At 38.1% G+C, this 24,116-nt stretch overlaps 1 protein-coding gene across 2 annotated transcripts in view; it reads right to left on the bottom strand.

Moving 5' to 3' along the window:
- Positions 1–24,116, bottom strand: part of LOC115452600 (oxysterol-binding protein-related protein 8) — a 70,184-nt gene that overhangs the window by 27,754 nt on the left and 18,314 nt on the right. For both annotated transcript variants that reach the window (XM_037436357.1, XM_037436359.1), the window contains 4 exons: positions 22,211–22,297; positions 20,538–20,682; positions 18,981–19,101; positions 18,370–18,470 (listed from right to left, as the gene is read on the bottom strand). In XM_037436357.1, coding sequence (XP_037292254.1) covers positions 18,370–18,470; positions 18,981–19,101; positions 20,538–20,682; positions 22,211–22,297 — 454 coding nt within the window. The remainder of the gene's footprint in view (positions 1–18,369; positions 18,471–18,980; positions 19,102–20,537; positions 20,683–22,210; positions 22,298–24,116) is intronic.

The following is a 24,116-nucleotide window of genomic DNA, read 5'->3' as shown; positions in this document are numbered from 1 at the left end:
CTTCGGACTCCGCAAGACCAAAATAGAAGTCAATCTTCAAACGCAACGCCAACTACCGTACATACAGATTGCTAGTCCTCCTCTTAAATTATTAATTGATACCGGAGCGAATCAATCCTTCATATCCCCGGAAGCTGTAAAACAACATTTTAATAATGCACCACTAAATTATGAACCATTCGAGGTGACAAATGTTCACGCTACAACCCGCAACAACTATTCCATTACAATACCGTGTTTTAAAGAATTTAATGAACCCGATGCCATCACCCTATTCGTCTATAAATTTCATGAATATTTCGATGGACTTATAGGCTTGGATTTACTAAATAAATGGGAATCGAATATCGACTTGAAACATAACACTCTCACAACTCGACGCGCTATGAATCATATTATAATGTACGATTCGCGTAATTGCAATTTTAATGAAGACATAATACCGGCAAACTCTTCAAAAATGATTAGAGTGCCAATTAACATACACGATTGTGACGCTTACATTCCGGAGCAGAGATATTCGAATTGTATTATAAAGGAATGTTTAACCAGTGTGAATAAGAACCGCGGAATTATAGAAATTAGTAATGAAACCCCAAATGATTTAATATTTTCCCTAGATCGTCCGATCAATGCCGAAGTATACAATATCCAGTACAACCGTACTGAAACACCGTCGACTATGTCCCGCGCTGACCAAGTAATATCGCGTTTACGTACCGGTCATTTGAACCCTGAAGAGCGCGTGAACTTAGAAAATTTATGTAGACAATACTATGATGTGTTTTATATAGAAGGCGAACCATTGACTTTTACGAACCAAGTAAAGCATAATATTAGGACCACAGACGAAGTACCCATTTACTCTAAAAGTTACCGATACCCCTATGTTCATAGAGATGAAGTTCGTAGCCAAATCTCAAAAATGTTGGAGCAGGGTATTATCAGACCTTCCAACTCAGCGTGGAGCTCACCTATATGGGTGGTGCCCAAGAAAATGGATGCTTCCGGTAAAATCAAATGGCGTATTGTTATCGACTATAGGAAATTAAATGAGAAGACATTGGATGACAAATATCCTATTCCGAACATTGCCGATGTTTTAGACAAACTTGGTAATTGTCAATATTTCACAACTTTAGATCTTGCCAGTGGATTTCATCAGGTGGAAATGGATCCACGTGACATTCCAAAAACTGCTTTTAATGTTGAAAACGGTCACTACGAATTTTTAAGGATGCCTATGGGCCTTAAGAATTCCCCGTCCACATTTCAAAGAGTTATGGACAACGTTCTTACCGGTTTGCAAAATCAGATATGCTTGGTGTATCTCGACGATATTATCGTGTTTAGTACCTCTCTACAAGAGCATATGATTAATCTGCAAAAAGTGTTTGACAGACTGAGAGAATCTAATTTTAAAATTCAGATGGACAAGTCTGAATTCCTAAAGTTGGAAACTGCCTACCTTGGTCACGTCATTACCACTGAAGGTATTAAACCAAACCCCGATAAAATCGATGCAATAAAAGATTTCCGATACCCAGGACCGCAACTGAAATTAAGCGATTTCTCGGTCTTTTAGGCTATTATCGGAAATTCATTTCTGGATTTGCAAAGCTTACGAAGCCCATGACCCAATGTTTAAAGAAAGGCTCTAAAATTGACATTAACAATCCTGAATATATCAGTTGCTTTGAACATTGTAAAACACTTCTTACTAATGATCCAATATTGCAATACCCCAACTTTGCTAAAGATTTTATATTAACAACGGATGCTTCTAATCTAGCAATAGGCGCCGTCCTCTCACAGGGACCTATCGGCTCCGATAAACCTATTGCATACGCTTCTCGTACTCTTAATAGTAGCGAGATTAATTATAGTACAATAGAGAAAGAACTGTTGGCCATCGTATGGGCAACTAAGTACTTCCGACCCTACCTATTTGGCCGAAAATTTGTGGTTATCACCGACCACAAGCCCCTTAAGTGGATGATGAGCCTTAGAGAGCCAAATTCACGATTAACCCGATGGAGGCTTAAGCTTAGCGAATACAACTTTACTGTCCTTTATAAAGAAGGAAAGTATAACGTAAACGCTGACGCCCTCTCGCGAATCGAGATTAACAACGAAGAAACCGATTCGTTAGATGTGAATTACTCAGATAGGCCTCAATCGAGAGCCGGTTCTACCACGGTTACAGTACACACCAGTGAAGAGAATCCCATCCTAGAAATTCCCATTATAGAGGACCCTCTCAATAAATTTAACCGACAAATATGTTTCACTGTCGTTGGTGACATAAAGAGAAAGCCCACTGTTAGCAAACCATTTGAGTCGCACACGCGAACTAATATTCAAATCTCAGAATCAAATTTAGAGTCAGACATAGTAAACGCTATAAAAGAATACGTAAATCCCAAAGTACGAACAGGCATTATAATATATCCCACTCTTGCTATGTACAAAATCATACCAGTCATTCAGAAATATTTCAAAAGTTCTTCTATGAATCTCATTTTATGTAAAACTGAAATAGAAAATGTTAAAACTTACTTACAACAACAGGAAATAATTAAAGCCTATCATGAGGGTAAAACCAATCATAGAGGAATAAATGAATGTTACCTATCCCTGTCAAAGAAATATTTCTGGCCCAAGATGAAAGAGCACATTGCCAAATATATTAACGAATGTAGTACTTGTGGACAAGCCAAATATGATCGCCACCCTATAAAACAGAGATTTTGTATAGTTCCGCCCCCTACTAAACCATTTGAAATAGTACATCTTGACCTCCTCACAGTAGAAAATGAGAAATACCTCACTTACGTTGATGCTTTCTCAAAATACGCACAAGCATATCTCCTCCGTCTACCGCCATAAGTGTAGTGCAAGCCCTCTTGAAACTTTTTACTCACCACGGTGTACCCCTGACAATAGTAAGCGATCAAGGTTCTGAATTTATAAATCAGGTCTTCACAGAGTTTATACGACTTCACAAAATTCAGCATCATAAAATACTCGCTCACACGCCGAATGATAATGGTATAGTTGAGCGTTTCCATTCAACCCTTTTGGAACATCTCAGGATATTGAAGTTAGAACGCCGGCAAGAACCAGCTATTAACTTGATGCCATATGCCATACTAGCCTATAACAATACCATACATAGTTTTACCAAATGCAGGCCTATGGAATTGATTGTAGGACATTTTGACCCTAGAGATCCATTTCAAATCGACCTCACTGAACACTTACTACAACAATACGTACAAGATCATAAAAAACGCATGACCGAAGTCTATAATTTGTTTAACGAGTCGTCCCTACACCATAGAACCGAATTGACGGAAAATCGAAACAAGGACCGCGAGCCTGAAAAGGAATATGAACCTGATCAAACGGTCTTTGTTCGCAACCCTCTAGCAAGTCGTCAAAAGTTAGCACCCAGGGTTACCCAGGACACTGTCCTAGCCGATCTACCGATTCACATATACACCAAAAAGAAAAGAGGCCCAGTTGCCAAATCTCGCCTTAAGCGAGGCCCTAAAGTCTCACCCTTGTTGCAGGATGCTTCTACCACTGATGCTTCTACTTCAAAGGACGTGGGCCCAGGACATAACACTCGATAGCCTCGATGATGGACCAGGTCTACTCCCATTCAAATTAGGCCAATCACGATTAATATCTCATTACCACACATTTCTACAATATGTTAACCTCACAGACATTCAATTTAGAATAGAATCAGTAAAAACTCAAATATCGGAATTTAAGACAAGGACTGGCAACACCTCAGATTCACTTTATGATCCACATCTGACATATTTAAAGCAAAAGATAGATGAGATAGCTGAACGTTTAGCCACCTTTCAACCTCACAGAGTTAAAAGAGGATTAATAGATGGTCTTGGTTCGGTTATAAAAAGCATCTCGGGAAATCTTGACTATACAGATGCCATTAAATATAATAATGCGTTGAACATTTTGGAAGATAATCAGAATCAGTTATACTCAGAAATCAATAATCATATTAGTTAATCAAAAGATTGGATATCGCATCATACAAAAATTTTAGACGACATAGTAAATAACCAAAATAAAATAGCTGAGATTTTAGCGTCCATTATATCAAAAGAAAATAGCATAGAAACTGACTCAATAAAAGTCGCTCATTTAGCACAGTTTCTCGCTATTCTAGGAGACAACATAGATAACCTTAGTGAGGAATTACTTACCTTAGAAACTACCCTAGCATTTATTCGTACGTCTAGTTTTTCACATACAATGTTAAGTCTAAATTTTCTTAAGAATATGATGAATAGTTTAAGAACTTTATACTCCAGCTCCGAAATCATAGATATTGATTCTAGAGAATACAATAGAATTATACAATTAGGTTCATACTATGTAGATAATCAGATAGTCCTAGTATATAAAGTACCAATTGCCTTTCCAGAAATATATGATTATTATAAACTATCTATTGTACCGAATAGATATAATCAAGCCCTAATACCCATCCTACCCTAGCCATAGCAATTCGAAGCAATGATTCTAGGTACATGGAGGCAGAATGCCCGAAGGCAAACAACTGGTACATCTGCGAAGGAGGAATAAGCTATTACTCACAAATGGAGCCTGATTGTACACAGCATCTCATCACCACACAGCAACGCAGCTTGCCCTGCAAATTGAATTCCATACAACTCACGAGAGAAGCAGTAGAACAACTCGACGACCAACACTACACTATGAGTTTACCCAAACCTACAAAAGTACTACTTATCTGTGGACAAAAGCAATACAAAACCCTACAAGGAAGTTACCTCGTATCGCTTCCATACCGGTGTTCTATAGAGACGCCTACATTTAAGATTTGTAACGCACATAATATAATAAAAGGACATATCCTAAGAATTATGAACCTACCACCCGTATCCGAAGAAACAATTCACCAAGAGGAACCCATAGTCAAGTTGAACTCCATTCATCTCGAAAACCTGCATACCAGTAACACCAAAATATCCCTACAGTCATCTGGAAAATTAAAATCAACGAATGATTGGAGCCTGTATCATACTACGATACCTGTCTACTCTATCCTATTCGGTGCATGTGCACTCATTATTGGAATCATGACTCGCCGAATGGTACTTAATTTGAAAAGAAAAGGTGACCTGGAAACCGTTCTATCTCAGCCAACATATGCGGAGATACAAGAATCAACTAAACCAACCCCCAAACCCGAGGAAGTGAATCTCAATCGCATCTCAGCAGCATTTGGGACAAGGTCGCCAAATAGTTGCTGATCTTTGGGAGGGAGGTGTTACATATACTTCCACCCCTATAGTCGCTGATCATGCATCCCATGATGCGCCCCAGCAACGACGGACACAACTCATCGGTCATCGACCACACGTGTCACCTACTCATCGGGCACGAGGCGCCGACGCTGCAATTTAGCTATATAATTTTTCCATTCCATACGTTTCATTTTTTATGTAATATCAGTAAGAAGCACTTTTAGACCTAACATTGGCTAATAGACACGTATTCTAATTGTAATTTTTATTTCTTAATTAAATTTATTAAAATAATTTTGGTTTTTTTTACAACCTCCGGTTGTGCCTTACGTAATTATCTTGCTTGTTACAAATAAATATTTACTTTCTTTCAATATTTACAACGTTATATTTTTGGAGCACCATGTATTCAAACCTAAATCTATCTCAACACAAAGTAGGCCAGATAATGAAAATTCTTATCTAAGCCAAAGTCTAATATGGCCAAATCTCTGCTAACAAACCAAGTTTTATAATGGGTCAAATATTTGTAAGTTATACTCATGCTTCAATTTATAAAATGTGAAATTTATTAAATAGTAGTTGACCCGACAAACGATGTCCTGTCAACTATGAATTTGCAGCACGCATTCTGTCAGTCGCTGAAATTAACTTAAATTTTCTAACGTTACGCTCAACTTCCTTAATTTTTTCTTTCGTAAGATCCTCCCCCTGACAATAACAAAACACAAGAAAAAAAAATTTGTGAAATCGGTGCAGCCGTTCACGCGTGATGGCGTGACCAAGGGAAACAGGGATTCATTTTTATATATATAGATTTTTTAGAACTTTAAGAGGAATAATTCCGTCATACATATTTGTTGCGTGACTTCAACCGTTTACGCTGTGCATGCATCTGAAGCTCTCAAGAAGAATCAAAATTTCCTCCGATTTTGAAATAATTTTCATTGATGATCCGCGCCTGTTGGTCACAGTGTGATGTCATATTATAAGCATTCCTCGATAAATGGGCTATCCAACACTGAAACAATTTTTCAATTCGAACCAGTACTTCCTGAGATTACATCGATTAAACAAAACTATTCAACTTTATTTAATAGTTTAGATTTTTCAGCGTTAAATCTATATGTCTAAAAATGAATCCCTATTCCCCTTGGTCACGCCATCGCGCGTGAACGGCTGGACCGATTTCACTATTTTTTTTTTGTTGTGTTTGTTATTGTCAGTAGAAGGTTCTTATGAAAGAAAATTAGAAAAATTAGAAACTTTAAAAAAACTTAACAATATTAATTTACATAACTGTCAATTGTTTGAAATAACTGTCACCGATTGACAGAATGCGCGCTGCAAATTCATAGTTAAGACAGGACAACGTCTGTCGGGTCAACTAGTATATTATGAAACACAAAGTCCCCCTCAGCATCTGTGTACCTGTCCGAACACAATAAACTCAAAAACTACTCAACAGATACCGATACAATTAGGCATGAAAATAATTTCAATTCAACATGTTAGAGGTAAATGCTGTGTTCACCTATTAGTAGCACACATATCAGATGCTGTATCTTATTGCTTTTTTAACATTGATTGATGTAATATGTAGTGCTGTTGGTGTACCTTATTACATACTAGCGACCCGCCCTGGCTTCGCACGGGTGCAATGCTGATACTAAATACACTACAGAAAAACTGTGAACGTTGTATATAAAAACATAGCGGCCCGCTCTGGCTTCGCATGGGTATAACATAACAAAATAACAGTATTTCTCCACTATTTAATGGATGTTATTATACATATAAACCTTCCTCTTGAATCACTCTATCTACTTATTAAAAAAAACCGCATCAAAATCCGTTGCGTAGTTTTAAAGATTTAAGCATACATAGGGACAGAGAAAGCGACTTTGTTTTATACTATGTAGTGATAAATAAATTTGAGATTAGGGACATAGGCTACCTTTTATCCCGAGAAAATATATAGCGGGTCTTTCAAAAATTCATTTAAATAGACGAAGCCGCGAGCAAATGCTAGTGTTTTATAAATTTCGGCTCTAGCTTCTAAAAATACGTGCCGTTTTTCTGGCGAGAACAACTTAATCCAAACTTCACGTCGTATATAATAAATTGTCTAGTTATATTCCCAGTATGCTATAAGGATAAACAAACAACATATAGGAATGATTGTTATTAATTAATAAGTAATACAGGGTCATTATGACATCGTGTTACTAAATGAAACCACATACTTATCTAATTGAATATAACACTTTACAATAAGTTACTTGAGCCGTAGAGGTAAAATAAAAAATAAAGTTTCGAACAAAATAAATATTAATAAAAAGTAATTTTAATTTTACGCGCCCTAATGCCACTACTACTACTCTAAGAGAATTCGTCGCAGCAACAACATCGTACTTTCAAACAGAAATACACACGCACACGCCATACTCGCACTAAACTACAAAATGATAAAAAATCACAAAACTAAACCGAGATTTTTGGTCATTCACGGATGATTTTTGGCACAATGTTAGCAAAGGTAAAGACGAGTATGTGGTTTCATTTATGAACCCAATGTCAAATTACCATAGTAGGACATCTTGAGATGTTGGTATCCTCAAAATGCGACAATAGGGTACTCGACTACATTGATTTTGTGCATTTTTTTATATGTAACAGCAATTAGTACAAAACAGAAGTCTTTCTGTGAAAACAGCATTAAAATTCGATGAGAAATGAGGCAGTAATTTGTATTTCAAATATTGCTACGCGCAGGAGTGTGTGGAGTGGGGATATCGCCCCATCTCTTTCTTACGCACGCATCGTAAAGCCCCTGACGTCACATGCAAGTATTTCGTCCCTTTTCTGTTTTTTGACACTCACGCCTACTACCTAATTTCAATGGCTTATAACTTGTGGATTTTTGACCAGATTTCAATGATTTCTTCTGTTTTAGAATTTATACAAGTACATATTATATAAAAGTTATAAATAAAAATAAGTCAAATACCCCATCAATTCGTTTTAGATGTTAAACATAAGACTGTGAGTCCGCCTGCCAAGCAGCAGTGTGTAGTCGCTGTTGTGTTAAGGTTCGAAGGACATTGTAGCCAGTGTAACTACTGGACATAATGAGACGTAACATCTCATGTCTCAGGATAGCGAGCGCACCAAACAATACTTTGTAATTCAAGGTGTTGGTGTTTCTACTGTTTATGGGTCGTATCGCTTACCATCAGGCGAACAGCAAGCTCGTCTTGTCATTCAAAGAAATAAAAAAAGCCACTTTCTGTCATGTTTTTCAAATTGATGTTGTTCAAATAATAAATCTTTAGACGGAACATTAGCAAAGAGTTTCGTATATCATAATTTGATCCAATATCCAAACACGTTGGCCGCATTTGATCCAACTATTTTTAACATTCGAGTGTTGTCTATAATGCACTTGAAAATATTCTTCGCAATCGTCTTCTGTTCTGACGTAATCTTATAGTGGATTGAACGTTTACGCAGCGCACGCAACGGAAGCTCTCAAAAAGAATAAATTTTCCCCATCTTTCGCAACATTATTCATTAATGCTCTGCTCCTATGGGTTATAGCGTGATGTTATATACCCTATAGTCTTCCTCGATAAATGGGCTATCTAACACTAAAATATTTTTTCAATTCGAACAAGTAGTTCCTGAGATTAACGTGTTCAAACAAACAAACTCTTCAGCTTTAGCATATACAGTTTTACTTATAAACTTGTTTTAGCGTAAAGAGGTGATTAAGAATTGCTTAAATAGTTGTCATAAATCATCACCGGTTTTCTAGTTAACAATTTAAAACCTCTTAACGCTAAAACAAGTATATAAGACTGATAGTACACAAGTGTGTGCAATACACAAGCACTCTCTGTTCCTTCTCATAGTCCGGTGAGACGACATGACCGGAGAGAGATCAGCAGGACCAACGGCTTAACATGCGTGAAGAGTATAATGCCCCCGAATTAAATGACATGGAAAATACTATGGCAAATGTAAACGTGGTGCAAAACAAAAGCGGCGATAGCCTAGTTGTGTGTGGAACGGACTGCCGAGAAGAATGTCCGCAGGTTCAGAACCCAAACACTCCTCTAACGTTTCTAAAATGTGTGTATTCTTTATGATTTATTGCTTGCTTTAACGGTGAAGGGAAACATCGTGAGGAAACCTGCATACCTGAGAAGTTCTTTAAGACTTTTGAGGATGCGTGAAGTCTGCCCGCACTACAGCGTGATGGACTAAGGCCTGATCCCTCTCAGTAAAGGAGGCCCGTGCAGTAGTAAGAATATACAGGGCCGAAGATGCACTACAGCGTGGTGGACTAAGACCTAATCTCTCAGTAGTAGAAGCCCGTGCAGCAGTAGAACATGATATTTTTATATTATTACAAGTGTAACAGCAAGCAAGAGCCGATATCGCTCACAAATGACTCCAAGGCCACGTCTGTTTTTGATAATTCATAAATGAAAACAAACTATACGGCAAATATTTAGTTTAGTCTGCCGTTGAGTAAATTAAGTTCATGAGAACGCAGTCTGTTATCTGGCGATGGGTACACATCGTTTAATATTACGGTTTGTGTTTACGCGAATTTTAGACATTGTACTATTTTGCAGATATCACGGTATTTTTAATTATTTAAATCACTGCCCCGGTGACGTAGTTCTACATGCTCGGTACGGCAGCGCTCTAAATTACCGAGTTCAAATCCCGGGTCGGGCAAAGTGATATTTGGATTTTTCTCAGTATCAGCCCGAGGTCTGGAATTTATGCCCGATAAATATGGGCTCGCCCCCTATCATGAGACGGAACGCACTTGGCGAAAAGTGAGTGCCCTAGTTGCGCCTCTGCATACCCCTTCGGGGATAAATGCGTGATGTGTGTTTTTAAAGTATAATTTTCCACCGCCATTTCGTTTGCAGCATTCATGGTGATGGTGAGGACTGAGGTGTTGTTCGTCCAAAAAGTCAAAGTTACAATATCTAAATAATCTTTACAATCTATATACATATTAAAAATGAATCCCTATTTCCCTTGGTCACGCCATCACGCGTGAACGGCTGGACCGATTCCACTGTTTTTTCTTTTTGGTGTATTTGCTATTGTCAGAAGAAGGATCTTATGAAAGAAAAAATTAAGGAAGTTGAGCGGAACGTTAGAAAATTTAAGAAAAGTTAATTTCAGTGATTGACAGAATGCGCGCTGCAAATTCATAGTTAAGACGGGACAACGTCTGTCGGGTCATAAATAAATTAAAAATATATAATTCTCAGGTTCCTAAACTTTATTCTCATAGACAACTTGAAACTTTTGCTGATATTTCGTATCGCGGAGATAGTGCTTTACCACTACTCGCAGCCATCGCCGGGGGCGTCTGAGCAGTTATGTTGGAGTCGCTGTGCCTTCCGACCCCTATCAATATTATCTACCTACTTAGATAGGTGAAGTCAAGCCGACATTTTAGAACTACTATCAAACCAGATACATTTTCGTGGACTCCCATTTTCTGGTCACGCCAACGTAAATCCCGTCAAGTCTCCCGTGATCCTGGAGGTCCACCTGGACCACTTTGGGAATCAATGGTAGGTATATACTCTGGTTGTATGTATACATATGTACGATTCTTGTAGCAACAGGGGACCGGCCTACGTTTGATTTTGTACATTATTCTATATGTAATGGTTAATAATACGAAAAAGAAGCACGCCTACGAAATTTGCATAAAAATTGGTTAAAAAATGAGCGAGTAATTCATATTTCAAATATTGTAACATGCAGAGGTGGGCGCCTTGTGGGGATATCGCTTCATCTCTTTCTTTTGCACGCGTCGTAATTCCCGATGACGTCACATGTGGGTATTTCGTCTCTTTTCTGTTTCTTGTTAATTAACCCTTCCACCGAAATTCAAAGACTTATAACTTGTTGATATTTTACCGGATTTTAATAATTCCTTGTGTGTTATAATTTATATGATGTAAATATTTGATAATAGTAAAGAACAAAAATGAGTCCGGTACCCTATTGGGCGAACACTATATCAGTCTTGGATAGAGGCGATAGTCTCGCTCACGAATTGTGTACCCCTAGGCCCTCGCTTACGAATTGTGAACCCTCATTTTTTGGTCATGGCAACGTAGATCACCGTCAAGTCTCTAGGAGACCTCTCGGGACCCTCAAGGATTTACAGGAGACTTCAATCAATGATACAATTGTAAAATGTAGCTAAATATTGTTATGTAGACGGTAAAAGTGCTTTCTCGAAAAAACTCCCATTGTATTTTCCGGGATAAATAATAGCCTATATTTTGATCCAAAATTACGTCTACACGTATGCAAAATTCCATCCAAATCGGTTCAGTATTTTCAGCGCACACTTCGTACAAACATTTGAACATTTCACAAATTTTCGCATTTGTTTACAAGAAATATAAGATAAGAAGAATATTATTCAAAACACGTTTGTATGCAAATGAGTTATACAAATTATCGTAAAACTTAATTGAGGGGTAATATTGATAACCTTCACGCTCATGACTGCAATGGGTAGGCAGAGAACATTTACAATTCGTCAACAGTATTTCCGCCCAAAATGCATTAAAGGGTAATACTATTAGATTAGCAAGTTCACGCAGCAATGTATTGCGCAAATTCTAGATGCTTTTACTAACGGCAATATTTCAATAGTTCTTTACATTGCTGCAAGCCCTGCTTCGTTTACAGAAGTCAGCTGTGATTGTATACTCGGTAAAAATGACTACGACGGAAACTTCTGCAAGTTTTTAATCTATTTTAGAAAAGATTAGAATATGCCGCTTGTGTACACGCATCTGAAAGCCCTTTCGCAATATATTACTAAGATAAGTTACTAAACCTAACTTCAATAATTCAAGTAACAAACATTTCAGGGAATGAACCAACAACCGAACGTTTCCAAACAAACAATCCACTCCACAAAGGTCATACGCACATAACAAAACTAAAAACCTCACAATCACTAATCACAAGTCACTGGCCGCATTATAAAATAAGTATTCTTTATTCAAAATTCGTATTTCAAAAAAAGAACACCGCGTTCGAAACTCATTATCGGCAAATACGTTATCGAACGGACGTGCGTATCGCGCAGCGTACGCGGCAAAACTGAATGATAGAATGTCAAATGTCAGTGACGTAGTTAAGGCTGCGCATGAGTCGGCGCGGCGGCACTTTTGCATATATTTATGTTTTTTTTTTTTGCGTCGAGGAAAGTCAATGTATATTTTATTGCGCAGTTAGGTTCGTGTTACTGTCACGCAGCTATTCGGAAAGGTAAGTATGTGCTATGATACCCTTCTAGATTGGTAAGAAGCTGACAATGCTGACAAGTTAGCAGTTACGAAAGATCCATGTAAGCCGATTCCTACCGGCTTCCTTTTCGTACAATATAATATCAGCCCTGTATTATATACTGTCCCACTGTTGGGCTCGGGCCTCCTCTACTACTGAGAGGGAATAGGCCTTAGTCCACCACGCTATGAGGTCACACGTAACGTCAGAAGAGAGATAAAAAAATTTGCTATTTAATACGTTAACTATGAAATCAAATTTGAAACTTGCGAAATTGGTCTTAAAATTCAAAATCACTTAACATCACCGGAGACGGTGCTTAACTCTATGACGTCACACGTGACGTCAGAAGAGCGATAAAAAATAATCTAAACCGTATTACTTCGTTATTTATTGAATGATTAACAGCCGGTATTATATTTAAGTCTCCAAGGTAAATCCAAGGTCTTTGATATTTGTCAGTTTTTTTTTCACAATAACAAACTGCGAGCATTCCATATTTTAATATATAAAAATGATTCCCTATTTCCCTTGGTCACGCCATCATGCGTGAACGGCTGGACCGATTTCACAATTTTTTTTTGTGTTTGTTATTATCAGGAGAAAGTTCTTATGAAAGAAAAAATTCAAAAAATTGCGAGGAATATTAGAAAATTTAAGAAAACTTAACGATAATATTAATTTTACATAACTGTCAGTGGTTTGAAATAACTGTCAGCGATTGACAGAATGCGCGCGTGCATACATAGTTAAGACAGGACAACGTCTGTCGGGTCAGCTAGTATTTTAATAATATCAAAAATGATTTCTTATGTTTACCCGAATGTTAGACATTAAAATTAAACAATTTTTCGGAATTTATCGAGTTTTTTGTTTCTGTCAAGCAGTGTGTAGTCTGTTGTGTTTCGGTTTGAAGGACATTGCAGCCAGTGTAACTACTGGACATAATGAGAGTTAACATCTCATGTCTCAGGATGGCGAGCGCAGTGGAATACCAAACGACACTTTGTAATTCAAGGTGTTGGTGTTTCTACTGTTTATGAGCGGTCGTATTGCTTACCATCTGGTGAACAGCAAGCTCGTCTCGTCATACAAAGCAATACAACATCGTGAGGAAACCTGCATACCTGAGAAGTTCTCTATAGGAATTTCGAGGATGTGTGAAGTCTACCAATCCGCACTACAGCGTGGTGGACTAAGACCTAATCCTTCTCAGTAATAGAGAAGGCCTTCAGCAGTGGGACAGTATATAATACAGGGCTGATATTATTATATTATTATAGATTGTTCGCTACGACTACGCGCATACATAATCATTGATGTCTCATCCTCTCCAGTGACCGTGCTAAGCCGAGGCTCGTAACTCGTTAGTGGCTTACGAATAGGGGACCGGCCTATGCTTGATTTTGTACATTATTCTATATGTAATGGTTAATAATACGAAAAAGAAGCACTCCTGCGAAAACTGCATAACAATTGGTTAAAAAATGAGCGAGTAATTCATATTTAAAATATTGTAACGCGCAGAAGTGGGCGCGATGTGAGGATATCGCTTCATCTCTTTTTTTCGCACGCGTCGTAATTCCCGATGACGTCACATGTGGATATTTCGTCTCTTTTCTGTTTCTTGTTAATTACCCCTTCCACCGAAATTGAAAGACTTATAACTTGTTGATTTTTTACCGGATTTTAATAATTCCTTCTGTGTTATAATTTATATTATGTAAATATTTGATAATAGTAAAGAACAAAAATGAGTCCGGTACCCTATTATGGATCTCCAGTTACTGTCATTGTAGGAGGCAGTTTTGGTGCTGGACACTACGGCATGTGTGGACGCGCATACTCCCCCAGCTTCCTGTACCACGCTAGAATATCTGTAATAGGTGGGCCTCAAGCTGCGACTGTTTTATCCCTCGTAGCAAAAGAAAAAGCAATAAGAGAAGGTAAGACGTAGACTGATGAAGATGAGAAGAAAGTAATAGGACCTTTAGGTCACGCCAATACAGACCACCGTGGCCACCTGGGCGTTCCCAGCTGGTCCGGTTTGGAAATCAATGCTTTGGATATGGTTTGGACACAAGAGCGTCACCAGCCGATGGCCTAGGCGGGAATGAGAAAAGTATGAATTGTAGGTTAAGTCGAGAGTAGATGTTCTTCTCCCACTCCCCCTCTCCCGCTTTAGCATAGAGCAGAGCGTAATTGTGCGTACGGAATATTATAATAATAATAATGTCAGCCCTGTATTATATACTTGCCCACTGCTGAGCACGGGCCTCCTCTACTACTGGGAGGGATTAGGCCTTAGTCCACCACGCTGGCCTAGTGCGGATGGGTAGACTTCACACACCTTCGAAATTCCTATAGAGAACTTCTCAGATGTGCAGGTTTCCTCACGACGTTCTCCTTCACCGTTAAAGCTAACAATAAATTCACAAAGAATACACACATGATTTTAGAAAAGTCAGAGGTGTGTGCCCTTGGGATTTGAACCTGCGGACATTCGTCTTGGCAGTCCGTTCCACACCCAACTAGGCTATCGCCGCTTTTTTACGGAATATTAAGTATACGTAAAAAAATTGTTTTCATACACTACGCATAAACTACAAATACTAGCCTACTTTGTGTTCATATTGATTTTTACTTGGCACTTTTACACATATCAAAAATTGAGTTACGTAATACTTGAACGGCCCTTATATCACATTCTAGACGGGCACCGATTCTCTATGCAATTATTTTGACAGTTTTAAAAATACACGTGATCATCATCGCCTTTTCGATGATAGAAATTTGCAAAATACCATTCCACGCTAACTTCACGAAGATAACACGGCTGTCTAAGATGTTTTATTACATAGATACGTTGTTCGAGCTCAATACTGGCAAGGCGAAAGCAAGGTAATTGCCCGACATTCACTTAGTCAACCTCCAACCATTGTCGCGGCTAGTCGGCTTACTAACTATTTGTATTTTTATTAATAAAATGCCTTTCTGTGTTTTTAGACGATGTACAAATTATACTACAACTGTAAATGACAAAAACGTTTCATTTCATACGTTAGTAATAAGTATATACTATTTCACATTTTTTTTACTTTTTAACTAATAAATGCATTTTATTCGACTGTCATGGCGGCTGTCGACGCTCGGGCCGTATCAATGCGAGCTGCTAGTTACAGGTATGTGACTATAGTAAATACTGCGCTGTTTTTATGCGCAATTTTGTTAGTCTATGACGCGTCTATTTGTAAAACGTCATTGACAGCCGTGTTAAGAATTAATAATGTCATAGAGAATGAGGCCCCGGGCAATCCCTTACCGCTTCTGACAATCTTGCCAGCGACGTACACGCTCTGTGTGGACACACGCTCGTCCCGCCTCTCGCTGCAACTCGCCGCGAAACTTACGGAAGGAAGTTTATGATAATCAATCAACGAGTACTTCTCCGGCGTGGCTATGAGCGAGAGCGACGGTTCTCTACGGTAAAAGCGGCGGGAAGTTTGTCTATGGTATTTGAAAATGGAAAGAAATTGGCGCGTATGCGGACGATTTGAAAATAGAACAAAATTGTGAGTTCTGTGTTGAATTTAAAATTAGAATAACGCCGAGTTTTGTTTGTATATTTTGAAAATAGAACGAGAGCATCAAATTCAAAATTCATTAGAATTTTCGAATTTAAACGTTTCGCACGTTTTGCACAAATTGGCGGGATTTTTTTACTATCAAATGCAGACTTTTCGTCATGTAAGTAATTTTAGATTTTTAAATTATTTTTGGAATATAAAGTGACAATAACAATATAAAAAGTGATTCTTAATTTCATAAACGCACGACCTACTTTCGCGATGTAACAAATTATTTTTATTAATTCTCACCTACAATCCACGCTACCATTCGAAGACGTGGAGCTATACTCGCGAAATCTCTCCATAGATGGCGCAGTTTTAGTTATAATAATATTCTCTGGCGTTGCACACAGCACTTCATCCTTACATCTCTTCTTCTTCCACGATTTGGCGAAAACTTCATCATTTTCCGTATCACTTTTCACGCCACTCTCTCTCAACATCTTATTTTGCGTCAGAAACAATGTAGACGGCGTCGAACTCCTTCGCTTAGGAAACGACATCATTTTAAACAAATTCTCGTCGGTTATTGTCGGAGATATCTTGCCTTTCAAAGCCTTCTTGTCGAAGCATTTCAACGCAGACTTCCGCACCAAATCCATTCTAGGACTGGACGCGAGGCTTTTACTAGCAAACGGCGACCATCTATCCGTCTCTTTCCTCCTTATTATGTCTAGCAATCTTGCGTCCTTTTTCTCGTCTGGAGTTTGAGAGCCGCTGCTTTCGTCGCATTTCGACACGGATTCTATTGAGCCGATAAAGCTAGCCCATTTGGCTGCAATGGTTTTAGACTTCCTACGCTTAGGTTCTACAGGGCTTTGTCTAGAATTAGGTATAGACATTAGCGGGGTATTGTAGCCGGATTTTAGAACTAGCGATACGGTGCGGGAGAAAATATTTTGTTACCTTTTCAATCGGTTTTTGTCTTAGTAAAGTTTCTATCAATAGTTCATATCGATGGTTTAAGAGTAATTAACTTAAACGACATTTTTTTCTGACACTACATTTCATACGTATTTAAAATTAACAGTTTTTTCTATGTTTTTTTAAAAAGATTAAATTTTTTTCAAAGTTTTGTGACACTATAATTTTTAACGTAGAAAATTAAGTGAAAATTGTATTGCTTGTTAGTCGTATAGACAAGGTCGTAATTTACTGCTAACAACGCAGTTCTTACAAAAAAGAAAAAAATTGTGACACTAAGATTAAAAAAAAATAAAATCACTTTTTTCTATGTTTTTTTAAAAAAGTTAATTTTTCGAAAAAAAAAATAGTCGCTTAAGTCAATTTGCTTTTGAACCGTCAACATTGATATTAACGTAACTGAAAAATAAGATGGCATAATGTTTTGTAATTAATTGTAAACATTGGCAAATCGATTTCACTCTCCAAGGTCAAAGGTCAAGTTGACATTGTCCTAATTTGAACCGTCACAGACCGCTGGTACATTGTACAACCTCATAAAACATTCAAGTTCAACGGTCACATTTCAATGGGTGACATTTCAATTTCAATTAAATATTTAGATTGTGGCTCCATCGTTGACAGACGATGATTTTGCTAATGTCAAAGTTTAACCCATTTGCCATTGGAATGATTGGAATGTTAGCTGGCTAACATGATAGTTACGAAAATAACCTTATTATGTAATAAATAATAAGGTTATATTCCCGTGACACGCGTAATGTCATGTAACTGTCATGTTAGCCGGCTAACGTGTCAAGCATTAAGTAGTTAAAGTAGAAAAAGTAATATCAAACGCCTGAACACAAAAGTCAAAGCGTTACTAGGCGGGAGTTATCAATATTTTCACAACAACAATAGACAGTCACTGTTTGATTTAAAGCTGTATTTTAAACCTTATTTATTGCGATTATGGGCGTTCACGTCAACAATGACCCTTACAATTCCCTCACACTCACAAAGGTCACGAATAAATAGACCTTTAGAACTCACACTTACAAAGGTCACAAATAAAATTCAGTCACATACTGCCCTACAAAACCATTACGATCCATTCACACTCAAAAAGGTCACAGGTCATCGTCACACTCACAAAGGTCAAGGTCACTCACCGTGCTCATTGAAGTGCTTCTCCAACTCCTCGTGCGAGAGGTTGGTCTGCGAGGACGGCTCCTCCGCCGCCACCGTCTGCTCGGGACGCGCGCGGGAACATCTGGGAGAAAGGATGGGTCAGAGGACGAATGTTTGTGGTGAGTAGGTTTCACGTTGAAGAATTAAAGAAACAGATGTTTCAATGGCGGTAAGCATCAAACAGACATATCTGTCTCACCATTTAGTTTTAATCAATGTTTTTTTTTTATGCATCTATATAGAAATGGAATGCGTAGGATCTTTATACAGATGTTATGATAAAAAAAGACAAAATTAGATATCAGAAAATATAATATTCCGACTTCACGTCAACTTATAATAATATCAGCCCTGTATTATATACTGTCCCACTGCTGAGCACGGGCCTCCTCTACTACTGAGAGGGATTAGGCCTTAGTCCATCACGCTGTAGTGCAGATTGGTAGACTTCACACACCTTCGAAATTCCTATAGAGAACTTCTCAGGTATACAGGTTTCCTCACGATGTTTTCCTTCACCGTTAAAGCGGGGTCCGATACCCACAAAAAAAAATACTTATCAGTAACCGTAGTATGGAAGAATATTCCTCACCTGAGCATAGCATTGCTGCATTTTAAAGCTAGTTCCAGCCCGTCGAGCCAACAATGTCCTGCGGCTTGAGACGGCGCGCGGAATATCAGATGAGCGGTGGGCAGCGGTTGAACTACTGCGCCTGTCAAATCAATGATATTTATAATGTCTCTGTTTTTTTTTTAATGACGTCAAATTCACCCCACAGATGGTAAGGAGTGGGGTCGAATAGAATATCGACTGATGAGAAATGCCTCTCGACAGTCAACACAATGCCTGTTGGTAGAGGATATACACAGGCTGATCCCGGAACGCGACACTTACGTGAGCCACTACGGCGGGTTTTAACACCTTATGTCGCTATCCTACCACTGCCTCAGTTGCGTAGTTGTACTGCATGCACGGTACGGCAGCGCTCTGAGGTCCTGGGTTCGAATCCCAGGTCGGGCAAAGTGATATTTGGGTTTTTCTGCTCAGTATCAGCCCGGAGTCTGGAATTTGTGCCCGATATGGCGATAGGCTCGCCCCCTATCACATCATGGGACGGACTTGGCGAAAAGTGGGTGCCATGGTTGCGCCTCTGCATACCCCTTCGGGGATAAAATGCGTGATGTTGTGTGTCGCTATCCTACCACAAACATCTAATAATCTAATAATAGTATATAATTATACAGTATGAAATCAATTACGACGCATACACTCTTTGTGGTCACACGCGTGTGCACAGTAGCTACGTGACTAACTTCAAGCTTGCCACTCATGACTAACTTCATTGCTCAACTTAATCCTTAAAATTCTTAAACAGCTCATGACCAATCATCCGTTCTGTTTGATAATAGCATCCATGTCCCACTGCTACATAAGCCATTAACCAGCGGAATGTTTGCCGGCAAACATGACAGCTACATGACATTACGCGTGTCACGGGAATATAACCTTATTAGTTACTACACAATAAGGTTATTTTTCCGTAAGACGCGTAATATGTTCTTAAATAATACGTCCTATTATAACCCCATTATCAGGCTGAGTAGATTATATAATGAACTTTATGTTATACATGGTACCATTGACATAATGAACAGCAGGCCGGGCCTGTTTTAAATAATATTCGAAAATAAAGTAGTTTGTAGGTTTCCATACAATTTATGTCTACATAACTCAATTAAGTATAAGCAGATGTTTATATTGTTAATTCTTATTTGTACAGTCGTTTTCATAGTATAATTTCAATTAGGGCATAGGTTTAAGGAATACAATCTAGGCTTAATGTAATTTAGTGCTTAAGTATTATTTACAATGATTATGTTGTTATGCGTTTTGTTAAATAATAAATAACAAAAAAAGGCATGTAGCTGTCATGTTTGCCGGCAAACATTCCGCTGATAAAAGGGCCTCCTCCACTGAAAAGGTTTAGGCCTTAATACACTCACTGGCGCTCATGCCAGCCCCAGTGTCATCACCCGTCACCTCTGCAGACCCTCCGTCTAATAAAGATACTCTCTTACCCCCGTCACTGTCAATATCATCCGTGCCCAAATATTCTAACAGCTCCCTCCCCCCCGCGCGTCCGCTCACCTATGGTCTCGTTGTGCGGCCCCCGCGGCGCCCAGATGCTCTGCTCGAGCGGGTGGTACAGCTTGAAGCAAAACCCGTCCTTCTTGCTCGGCCGCTCGATCACTTGGCACGACGTCAGCAGCACAGTGCCTACCCAGTGGCTACTCTGCAATGTGATACATTGATATTATAATAATAATAATAATGCCACTTATGGGATGCCCATCTAGTGGGGGGCAAGTCACCGTCTGCCTTAAATACATAAGATTGAGACATTTTACTTGGCAGGCGTCCCGTTGTCTCAATCAATAGCCCAGCAACCAGTCCAGCTAGATCCCATCCATAGACCCAGTATAATTTCCATCTATTCTGCAATAGTCCCTGCACCTTGCAAGCGCTGTCTTTGGCTGTATTTCCTCCATAAGTACAGACAGAGAGAGTACTCGCAAGGTGTATAAACCCCAACTAGAGTAATGTATCTTAAAGGGGCCTCTACGTGTTGGATCCACGCAAGCTTTCCAAAAGGACTGGCCTTTATGCCGTCATTTCCCGAAGGAAAGATACAACATAATAATAATATTCTTTTTATTTTAAAGGTATTTTCTTTACATTCTTACATATACATTTAAAAAAAACATGCATATAAAAATACAAAAAAAAATTATGACCATAATAAAATCAGAACTGTATTATACAGGGTCATTTTGACATCGCGTTACTAAATGAAACTAGTTATCTACTTGGAAATAACACTTTACAATAAGTTACCTGAGACGTAAATGTAAAATAAAAAACGTGTAAGTTTCGAACAAAATAAATATTAATAAAAAGTAATTTTAATTTTACGCGCTCTAATGCCACTACTACTACTCTAAGAGAATTCGTCGCAACATCATAGTTTCAGTCAGAAATACACACACGCACGCCATATTCGCACTAAACTACAAAATGATCAAAGAATCTGAAAACTAAAACCAGAATTTTTGGTGAAAATATACGTTACTCATGAATGATTTTTGGCACAATGTCAGCAAAGGTGTAGACGAGTATGTGGTTTCATTTAGTAACGGAATATCAAAATGACCCTGTATACTGTCCCACTGCACGGGCCTCCTCTACTACTGGGAGGGATTAGGCCTTAGTCCACCACGCTGGCCTAGTGCGGATTAGTAAACTTCACACACCTTTAAAATTCTAGGCTATTATAATCAAGTGTTTTTTTTACTGCCTCGGTGGCGTAGTTGTACTGCATGCGCGGTACGGCAGCGCTCTGAGGTCCTGGGTTCGAATATGGAGTCGGGCAGTGATATTTAGGTTTTTCTGCTCAATATCAGCCCGGCGTCTGGAATTTGTGGTCCATATACCCTACTAGTGGTGGGTCTCTCATATGTGAGAGTCCTGGGTAGGTACCACCGCAATGTCTATTCCTGTCAAGCAGTGTGTAGTCACTGTTGTTTTCCAGTTTGAAGGACATTGTATCCAGTGTAACTACTGGACATAATAAGACTTAACATCTCATGTCACTGCGCTCGCCACCCCGAGATATAAGGTCACAATGGCAATTATCCTCAAACCTTACACACTCCTGCTCGGTGGCAAAAATATCCAATGTTTGAAATACTGGCCAGACACACTAACATTCTAGAACATAACTTCTTACTAAAAATTTGCCAAATCAATGTAAACTTTCTCACCTTCGCTTTAGGACTCTTATAGAGCAGCAGCAGACCGGGCTTGAGCACGCACCAGAGCTTAGTCCATGACTTCAGCGAGCCTCGAACCTGAGATCACAGGGTGTTCGTTAAAATAGTTTATACAAGGTGTTTAAAAAAAAACATTTTTAATATTGGCAAGGAAAATTTAATCTGACCACATTTCTTATTAATACAGTGAAAACCGGTTATTACGACATCGACGGGATCATCGAATCTTGACGCTATATCCAGTACTCATTATAAACGATACACTTTTTTATATGCATTTATTTAAAGAGACTTTACTATTTAATCGTTATAACCGATGCTTCGCTATAACCGGAGTTGCTATAACCGGTTTCCATTGTATATATACAGTCTTACATATAAAAAATACGCAAGCTATGCTCTGTTAAAACCAATGATAAAAGAAGTATAGAGGATGGGTGATATGGTCACGTGACATGCGGCACATTTAATACATAAAATGGCGCCGACTCCGCCCCTTACAATAGTGATATGCCAGTACCGAAAATTTTGTATCGACATCGAAGAATTAAGAGAGACAAACAAGCCCCAAAAAGATCAAATACGAAAGGGGTTAGGAACTACCATAATATAAATATAACAAACCATAATGTAAACAAACAAACTGAAACTGATTTATACGTAACAATTGTTAAACAAAGCAGTACCTGTTGTGACAAACATCCAGTTGTGTTTAATCTATATTTGTATGTTGCACTATTCCTTGCTAAAAATTTAAGTTACAGATTAAGATATTTATTTAATACATGATAAATGGAATAAGATAGCGTAGGCAGCAATTATTTGGTTGGTTTTATTTTATTTTATTATTATGCTCTTTGATCGAGAAACATAACTATGGTTCAGCAAACTAAAATCAATGACCGTAAAAATGGTGGTTAAGATAATCAATTATAATAATTATTTGCAATAACAACAATATGATTATGTATCTATTTCCGTGCATGCAAAGGTTGCTCGAAACATAAGACCGCCAATTGTAAAAATATATCTTACATTTCATCTTTATGTTGTTTCTTTTATGTTTATCTATTCTTTTATGTAACAATTCTAATTTTATTCATAGCAATATATTAAAGTAATATTACTATTAGGTGAAGTATAATAATCATTACTATTTTACTTATCGGGAATATTGTTGGAAAACAGTTATCTTTACTCGCGTTAATTAAACGTGTGGTTTATGCATATCTTCTCAAAATGTAAAGAAATATGTATTTGGTGTAGGATTCCAATCACGTCGCTCAATATTCTCAATTCATTTTGCCTTGGTTTTTAAATTTTTTGGTTATCTTAAAAAATATTCTAATTTCACTTAGTTTGTCGTTCTGAATAATACAATATTGATGTGTGCTCTAACATTCTTTCAAAGACAAAAACCGTAACTGATAAACGGGCGTCTGTTAAAATATCGATATCAATAATTTCTAAACAAATCCACCCACCCATCCCTAAGCTCGTGTGTAAACAAACATAATGATTTTAATGTGTATAAATCACGCCTAAAAGGGTTCAAAGCTTAACAAACCAGATCCACATATCATTTTAATTGATAAAAACACATCCAAAAAGTAATTATACAAAGATATTTGCTAATTTTCGGTAAAAACAGTTACTAACCTATGAAAATATATTTCGGGGTCTTTCTTGCGTGAATTCGATTTGCATCCTTTCACACAACACTGAGTCATTTTCGAAACTTAACAAATACACTAATAAACACACTGAACAATTGAGAATATGATTATATTACTTTAAATTCAATATTTATGAAGATTTGTTTACATCGTCTGACACTACATGTACTTGCCGACTGGCCAGCATAAAATGGCGTTTCTGCCGCAAGGCGGTCCCAGTG

This window comes from Manduca sexta, chromosome 1 (assembly GCF_014839805.1).
Source record: "Manduca sexta isolate Smith_Timp_Sample1 chromosome 1, JHU_Msex_v1.0, whole genome shotgun sequence".
Lineage (NCBI taxonomy): Eukaryota > Metazoa > Arthropoda > Insecta > Lepidoptera > Sphingidae > Manduca > Manduca sexta.
This window is presented reverse-complemented; position numbering and strand designations above follow the sequence as displayed.